The following is a 9,317-nucleotide window of genomic DNA, read 5'->3' on the forward strand; positions in this document are numbered from 1 at the left end:
AAAATCCCCAGTACAGTGTTATGGCTTCAGGGATCTTGTTCAGATCATCACCACAGAGCTTCTACATAGTCTAAGGGACACAATGTTCGAAACATAAAGAATTGTAGATCTTCTTGCCTTATTTTTTTAGTCATACATCAGTTTTAAATTAGGACTGTTTATATGAGAACTTTTTGAGTGTGAAATAGTCTTATTATTTGATACTCACCCTTTTATGAAAAGCTCTCTAAATCCATTTGTAAAATTTAGGTCAGCTACAGACTGAATAACTGAATATCAATTTCCCCTCACTGTTACGACATCTCTGTTTTCTTCCCTCCCTCTCTCAATGAAAAGTATACACAGATTCACTGTTGACAGAAGACATATTAGTCCAACAGTGGATACTGTCTTATCAAAATTGTATATCAAATTTTTGACATATGACTTATCATTATGGTGAAAATGGAAACCACTAACTTGCCACCAGCAGAAAGGGAGCGAGCAGAGCCAGGCCACTGTGCATGAAATGCCAGTGCATGCAGTCACTAGCAGACAGGAGGGCAGGAGGCACAGCACAGTTTCACACTGCAGCCTTCCATAATTTTACATTGCTGAGAAAGCCTTGGCTGCCTACACAAGTGGTTTCGTTTTCTTTGGCTGCAAACATTACTTACCCTAAAGAATAGAGGCGGCACTGCTTGTTGCGGATTTGATGAGCTAAGCCAAATCTGTCATCAAGACAGACAGACCAGGGCTTGTTTGTGGGGCTGGAGCCTGTAGCGAGGTTGTCTGTGCTCATGTGATCACATGCAATCTGTAAAGATTGGAAATCAATATGAATAATTTAAAATGCTGGATGATAAATTGCAGGTAGAGACTTCTTGCTTCCCAGTCCTTGAAAATCCAACCGGGAGAGTTATGTTCTCCATTGCTAACTACACCACTCCCCGGGGAAACACAAGACAGCTGGGAAATGTTTGGAGGAATTTCAAATACCAGCTTTTAAGCAACCTCGCAGATTATGGGCAGATTGGAAGGGAAGTTAAAAGACTCTGTAGCTCCATGCCAGGGTATAGGGGAGAGCAAAACAAAAGCAGAGATGGGAAGGAGGGGGATCAGGAAGGACTTTGTTGTTTTGTTGTTGGGGGGGGCTCATATACCACAGTGTTTGGAGGCTGCTCCCAGTTCTATTCTTGAGAGGTGCTCCTGGTGGTAGTCAGGGGACCAAGATTAAACAAGGGTCTCCTAAATGCAAAGTGGGTACTAGGGTTGAGCTCTTTGGTCTGATCAAGAAAGATCAGAGTTAGTTAGTTAGTCTTTGGAAATAAATATAAGTTGACTCGAAGGCTGAGAGAAACCATGGAAGTTCAGACAAACACAAAAGTGCTTTCAAAATATAGAGGCCTTTATTAGCCACTGCCATGGTATGTCCCTTAGGAGGACACAAGATGATCCATTCCATATCTTAGGCAGGTAACAGGGTGCCATGTTGATCTAAGGAAAGTAATTTATCAAGGCCCAGGGAAACGAACACACCCAGTCCTGTGGTCTCTGCTTACTTGTTCTCTCTCCAAACACTGTTCACATGAACTGTGTCAGGGGAGAAGAGCAAGCAAGTGCCTTAGCTAGAAAGAAGGCTCTTTCTAAGCTCATCAAAGCCTTCTCTGAACTCATTTATCAAAATTAGAATAGAAAACCAAAAAGAGCATGCCATTAAGTCAAATATATGCGAGTCTCTGATAGCAAATGCATGGAAGTGAGTAGACTTCATTAAGGCACTCACTGTGTTTGAGGCTTGCAACGTATGTACAGCCGAGGGAGCTGGAACCCTAATGACTCAAACTCTCACAGTCATCAAAAAGTTCCTTAAATCAAAATATGCACTTGTCCATCCAATATAGCAACTCAGATGTAGGGACTGTTTTCAGGTCCATTGTCTTTAGTCATTGGGAAACTTAACAGCAAACTAATTTCTTTTTAAGAAATTCTAGAATTTCTTAATGCCTTCATTGAACTGGTTTTCTAAAATTTCCATCTAAAAGGAGCATGTTGTATGGAGCTTATTTATACAGTATATGAGCTTATTTATAACTCATTTAAATGGCACCTCACTTACTCCTACTAGAGTCTAAGACTAGCCTAGCAACATTATACTGGTACAATTTTCAGTGATTATAGTCTTTTGCCAGAATTTGTGTACTTTTAGAGGAAAGCTTAAAAATCAAAACCCTATATATTCATTCTTTCCTTCACCTTGGTATCTTTCTACTTCTCTCTTCATAATCACTCTTTTTTTTTTTTTTTTTTTCATAATCACTCTTTAAAGGAATTAAGCATAACAGAAAACAAACTGAATCGTTACTCTAGCAACTAGTACAGAACACATTAATTGGGCATGCCAACATGCTAATTTGTAGAGTTTATTTCCTACTATTCTCCTGCAGCTAAATGAAAAGGATGCTTTTGCTGGGTCCTTGCTAGATCCTGCATGGACACCCAAGGAGAGACATTATCAGCATTACCTTTTTACCAGGCCTGTTTCCTAGTGGCACAGTTAGGCTGTAAGCAGATGTACTACCTCAACACATTCTTTGTAGTTTGTTCCAGTACTCTTTCACCTGCAGCCAGTTAATAAAAGGGTTCTGTGGACATTCCTGCCTCCTCCTCCTGTCCACATTCTGTGGACATTTGCCTGGTCCTCCTAAGCCTGAGTCCCTTTACTCCAATGCAGCATTCTAAAATATTTTTATCAAGTGCAATGATGGGGCCAGAGAGATAGATTCAAGGGCTACGTACATGCTTTCAAGCAAGTGATATTTCCCCAGGCACAATATTCCACAATATTCCATAATATCCCCCCAAGCACTGCTGGAATCAATCACCAAGCACAGCCAGGAAAAGTAGCCTCTGAATACCATCCAGGTGTGGCACCAGAGAGAACATAGGTTGAATAATGGTCCCTATTTGCAATGGTTCTTTATTTTTCTCCCTATGAGCCACTGGTCACTGGCCTCCTGAGATTGTTGAAACCTAAATCTAGACTCAACATTATCTCCCAAGATATAGTCCATCTATATTCTGATAGACTTTTAAAAATAGACATTTAAAAATAAATATTACAGAGGCTGGAGAGATAAGGAAAGGGAGTGACCTCTTGGGCCAGAGTACAAAGCGTAGGGTGCTTGCTTGCATGTGGCAGACCCAGGTTCAATTCTGGGCACCACAGATGGTCACCCAGAAGTAATCCCTGAGCACTGCCAGATATGGCCCCAAACTAATATGTATTACATATAGTATATTTAAATTATTATAATAAAATAATAAATAATATACAAATATAAGAAAATGAAAAGAAAATATTTCGAAGTTAAAATATCCAAAGTTAAAAATGAAACGTTCCCCAGAAATACTGCTCTTGGGAATATACCCTAGGAACCCAAAAACACAATGCAAAAAAGGCAACTGTACTTCTATGTTCATTACAGTTCAATTCACAACTGCCAAAATCTGGATATAACTCAAATGTCTGACAACAGATGAGTGAATAAAGAAACTTTGATACACATACACAATGGAATACTATGAAGCTGTCAGGAAAAATTAAGTCATGAAATTTGCCTATAAGTGGATGGATATGGAGAGTATTATGCTGAGTGAAATGAGTCAGAGGGATAAGGATAGACAAAGCATAATTGTACTCATTGTGGGATATTAAAAATTAAATGGTGGGGAAAGCCCGTGCTGGGGCTGCGGGAAGATGCACTTCCGGAAGTGAGCTCGGGGGAGCTTGGCTGAACTCTCGGCCTGCTCACCTGAAGATATTTTCCAAGTATGGCAAAGTTGTGAAGGTTACTATAATGAAAGATAAGGATACCAGGAAGAGTAAAGGAGTTGCATTTATTTTGCTTTTGGATAAAGACTCCGCACAAAAATGTACCAGAGCCGTAAACAACAGTTATTTGGTAGAGTGATAAAAGCAAGCATTGCTATTGACAATAGAAGAGCAGCTGAGTTTATCCGAAGACGAAACTACTTTGATAAATCTAAGTGTTATGAATGTGGGGAAAGTGGACACTTAAGTTATGCCTGTCCCAAAAATGTTCTTGGAGAACTTGAACCTCCTAAGGAAAAAGAGAAAAAGAAAAAGAAGAAAATTCCTGAACCAGAAGAAGAAATTGATGAAGAGAGTGAAGATGAAGGTGAGGACTCTGCTCTTGACGGCCTCAGTCAGGCCATAGCTTTCCAGCAAGCCAAAGATGAAGAAGAGCAAAATAAATGGAAACCTGGTTCAGCAGGTCCCTCAACATCAGATGATTCAAGCGCCCAAGAATAAAGAAAAGCACATATTTAGAGATGAGGAAGAACTTAGTGATTAAAATTATATTTATTAAATATAATTTATTTTAAAAAAATTACATGGTAATGATACCCAAAGACAATAGAGATGAGAACCAGGAAGACTTGTCTATGGTAGAAAGCTTGCCACAAATATGAGGGTAGTGCAATTAGGGCAGAGAAGCAGTCATTCATTAGAAAAATATTTGGAAATGGTCACTCTGGACAAGAATTGGGTACTGAAAAGAAGTAAAGTAATATGAATGATGCTCTTTTAGTAATCATATTGTAAGCCAGTGTTCAAATGGGGAAAAGGGAAGAGATAGGGAGGGCTGGGAGAGAGAAAGAGAGAGAGAGAGATGTCTGTCATAGAGGAGGGACAGGGTAGGCCAGCGGGAGGCCAGGAAGCAAACTGGGGACACTGGTGTCGGGAAATATGCACTGGTGAAGAGATGGTGTTGGAGACTGTAAAACTGAAACTAAATCATGAACAACTTTGTAACTATCTCATAGTGATTCAAAAGAAAAAAAAAAGAAAAAATTCTCTTCCTTTCCTTTTGTAGTTATGGTTGTGATCATTGGTGGTTCTATGCATAATCAGTGTTCTCACATTTTGGTCCTGGTTCTTGCCAGTGTCTGTGGTGCTCACATGCATTTTTAAAAAATATTATCTTTATTCAAGCACCTTGATCACAAACATGATTATAGTTAGGTTTCAGTCATAAAAAGAACACTTCCCTTTCACCAGGACAACATTCCCATCACCAATGTCCCCAATCTCCCTCTCCCCACTCCCCCATCTATATCAAGACAAACACTACATCTCTCACTCATTAACATCATCACTATAGTTGTCAGTGTAGTTATCTCTCTAACTCCACTCATCACTCTCTGTAGTGAGCTTCATATCATGAGATGGGCCTTCCAGCCCTCATCTCCATTGTCTCTGGGCATTATTACAACAACATCCTTTATCTTCCTTAAAACCCATAGATGAGTGAGACTATTCTGTGTCTATCTCTCTCCCTCTGACTTATTTCACTCAGCATAATAGATTCCATGTACATCCATGTATAGGAAAATGCATTTGTAAGGGTTGCTCTCCTGGTCTTGGTTTTTACATACTTCAGTTGTGCTGCTTGCCAGGGGTTACACACTTCAGTTGTGCTGCTCACACACACCTCGTTGCAAAGCTCCAGAGTTTGCACATTCTGTTGTAGTATGAGAGATCCCAAGAGCAGAACTGCTGAGATATCGCTGAATTTGTGTGGGTAGCACCAAGGATAAAATACAGCCTCAGATTGTTGAGGCAGATGAGATAATACAGAGGGGAGTAGGGTTCTTGCCTTGTATACAAGTGACCTGGGTTCAATCTCCGGCATCCTATATGATACCCTGAGCACTCCCCAAATCAATATCTGAAAGGTCAAGAATCAGGACTATGGTTGTAAGCATGAAACAATAATATTAAAACAGAAGAGACAGTTCAGGGACTAAGGCACTTGTCTTGCATGTTCAATCCCAGCACCACATGGACCTTTGATCACCTCCAGGAGCAAGGTCCTGAGAAAAGAGCCTATAATAGCCCCAGAAGACTTGCAAGCATGACTCCAAAACCAAAAGCAAATAAAAATAATGTTAGTATTAGTAACATTAATCATGTATAATATTCACAATTGATACTTTAATTTTTTTTTAATTGAGGAAGAATGAGCTCCCAAGAAGTTCTCAGAAGGCCTGGGAAGCCTCTGAAGGAGTCACAGCATGGTTAGCTGGTATTCGAGGGTTTGTCCTTAACCCTTTAGTGCAAATGTTAAAAATCAGACCCTGAGATGCCAGGGTTTACTTGGGTCATCCTAGCAGTTCTCAGGGACCTCCCAGGTCCATACTTGACAATGTTTAGAAGCTTCCAGGGCTTCCTGGCACTGTGCCCAACAGCTCTTGGAGGACCATATCATGTCAGGGATTGAACCACAGCAGGCTATATATGCAAGGCAAACACCATAACCCTTGTCCTATCTCTGCAGTTCCAGAATCAGAATGTTGAGGTTCTGTTGCTCTTACTTTGCCAATATTGGGGAATAGAATATTATTCTAGTAAAGATGACCATTTAAAGTTTTTTTATTCTTACAGATTTTTTGTTGCACATATATATCCCTGTAGGAAATATGCTTGTTTCCATTCAATCTCTGCTAATGTTTCCCCTCTCTTCTCTAAGTTCTAGTAGAAAACCAGGTATATTCTGCTGTCACACTTATTAACTGTCTCATTGATGGATATTAGTTTTTGAGAACCATTAGGTGTACTCAGTAAAATCTGGCTCCTAAAAATTAATTAAATATTGATTTTTTAAATTTTCTTATTAAGATTTATGGCTAGAACTTCAATAAATGCTGCGATAGGGTAAATAACTGAGAGCAGTAAATCCTAGCTAAGCTCTAAGTCCAGTAATTATGTTCACTCTCAAATTTCCTTGTAATTTTAGCCACATAAAGAAAATTAGACCTGGACAAAGGAAACTAGACTCTAGGGGAAAAATTATTTTCTGAAATGCTTTTTAGTTATTTAACTTAAAATAATCCAATTTATTTTCATTTTGTGTCCCAAAAGCTTGAGTTGCACTTCTTGCCAAGCCATACATACAATTTGGCAAAGGGAATCCTTATAATTTGGGTAATTTTAGCAAGATTCACTTCCAAGATCTACTAAACGACTATGTAATACCACTATGTGGAAAGATTAAAGTTCAAGGTAAGAGCTGCATTATTGTGGTTTTATGTCCATTTGTGTGTGCATGTAAATAGATACTATAAAGTTGTGACACCTATGTTTCTAGAGCCTGTATTCTGATGTTATTCTTATAAATAGGTAAGTGCATGGATAGATGAGTAGATTTTTAAACATTTTTTTGTAAGCAGCAACTGTTGCTTAGATTAATTTTGTAGCGCAAGGCTTGCTTCCTGCAGGCATATGGTTTGGGGGTTGTCGTAAGAAGCTGGCTCCCGAGAATCAGAACAGAGCATGCTGTTTATGACTTAACCAGTTCTGATTAGCAGCCGCTGTGTGTGGGGCCCTCTGACACAGTCGTGGTCCTCCTTATTAGAAAAGCAATGCCTAATTAAAAGAGCCTGAGGAAGCCCTAGAGTCTGGGGTTTCATCTGAAAATGCAATGCAGGGCTGCAAGCATGTCACCAGGCTCCCTAGACTCAAGTCCAGGGTCTCCTATGGCAGCCTAATGCGACAGTGCCCCCAGGCTCTGTACTTAGGTTACTGAGTCCCTGTTAGTGGAAGAGCCCCTGGTGGACTTCCCTATCCACCCTGTGGGAAAACACTGAACTTAAACATCCCAGCTGTGTGCCAGAGAGAGTAAGGGCTTGATTCCTTGCCTTAACCAGTATAGCTACACAGAAGGTACACAAGAGGTGCATATCACAGCACAAGTAAGTCAGTCACAAACATATACAATGCTGGATCTTCAGTGCAAATCTCAATGCAGATTTTGAGCACTTTTTTTCAAAGTAGCATAAGTGGCTGGAGGTGGAATCTGCTTAGAGCCTTCAGAGATTTGGGGTGTTGTTTTTTTTCCTTACCCATTATGACTCACTACTGCCAACTGTGAAAATTTTAGGTAATACTGACTCTAATCTTCTGCCATTTTTGTAGCCTCTTCTGTAAAGATGGGTCCTAACAAAGTCATCAGCCCCCAAAGCTTTGCAGTACTCAGAGACAGGTAGGAGGAAAGCACTGTTTAAATAGAAGATTTTGTTAAGGAAATAGACCATTTCTGAGATGTCCTCCCCGTGATCTGAAGCACATAAAAGCTCAGAACAATTCCTGACTAAAATGAGCCCTCATTAGAAAACCATTGTGAGGTGTGAATGAAGGAGGAGGGGGGGAGGAGAAGGGGGAGTAGGGGAGAAGGGGGGGAGGAAGAGGGGGAGGAGGAGGAAGGGGGGGGAGGAAGAGGAGAAAAGGGAAGGGAGGAAGAAAGGAAAGAAAGAAAAAGAAAGAGAAAGAAAGAAAAAGAAAGAGAAAGAAAGAAAGAAAGAAAGAAAGAAAGAAAGAAAGAAAGAAAGAAAGAAAGAAAGAAAGAAAGAAAGAAAGAGAGAGAAGAAAGAAAGAAAGAAAGAAAGAAAGAAAGAAAGAAAGAAAGAAAGAAAGAAAGAAAGAAAGAGAAAGAAGAAAGAAAGAAAGAAAGAAAGAAAGAAAGAAAGAAAGAAAGAAAGAAAGAAAGAAAGAAAGAAAGAAAGAAAGAAAGAAAGAAAGAAAGAAAGAAAGAAAGAAAGAAAGAAAGAAAAGGAAGAAGAAACCTCTTGTAGAACTTCAATAACCAACACTCAACTCCTGTACAAGTTATAATTAAATATCTATTTGTCCACCTTCTAAATACTGTGTTACTGTCTGCATATACAGTATCTCCAAGACCTAGCAGCTGGTGGTATTTTAGTAGGTAGATGCTCAAAAATACTTTGCTAAACTTACACGCTGTTGGACCCCTTCAAATATGGACAATTCTAGGTGTAATCTTTGGGCAGAGAGCCAGGAGAAAACCTCTAACAGTCTTTAATGTGGCCTCAACACAATAACTTAGTAACAATGTGACCCTACATTCAGTGCAACAGCTCACAGAAGTATGAAACCTATTTCTTAAGAGAAATGATTAGCTAGGATTCCTTCCTGGCATTGAAAAACATGTTTTGCAAAAAGCAAATGAAATAATCCTGAGAAATTGATTCATAGTATCCAATGAACCATGGGATCTTTCCCTTTCCCCTTCCTTTTCTCTTTCCTTTCCCTTTCCTTCCCTCCCCCTCCCCCTCCCTTCCCTTCCCTTCCCCCTCTTCCCTCTTTCCCTTTCTCCTTTTCCCTATCCCCCTTTTCCTTCTTCTCTTTAAGCAAGGGACATTACTAATGGGAAAGGTTCAAGAAGGACTCAAAGTGACCCTTTCATGCCTCACGAATTTCTTCTAAGTAAATATGTCTGTTCTAAGTAATGGAA

The 9,317-nt window shown here is 39.7% G+C and overlaps 1 protein-coding gene across 1 annotated transcript in view; it reads right to left on the minus strand.

The window, feature by feature from the left end:
* METTL24 (methyltransferase like 24) overlaps window positions 1-9,317 on the minus strand; it is a 184,184-nt gene that overhangs the window by 90,989 nt on the left and 83,878 nt on the right. The window contains exon 3 of the mRNA XM_049771207.1: window positions 657-796. Within this exon, the coding sequence (XP_049627164.1) occupies window positions 657-796 (140 nt within the window). The remainder of the gene's footprint in view (window positions 1-656; window positions 797-9,317) is intronic.

Source organism: Suncus etruscus, chromosome 4 (genome assembly GCF_024139225.1).
Source record: "Suncus etruscus isolate mSunEtr1 chromosome 4, mSunEtr1.pri.cur, whole genome shotgun sequence".
NCBI classification, from domain to species: Eukaryota; Metazoa; Chordata; class Mammalia; order Eulipotyphla; family Soricidae; genus Suncus; species Suncus etruscus.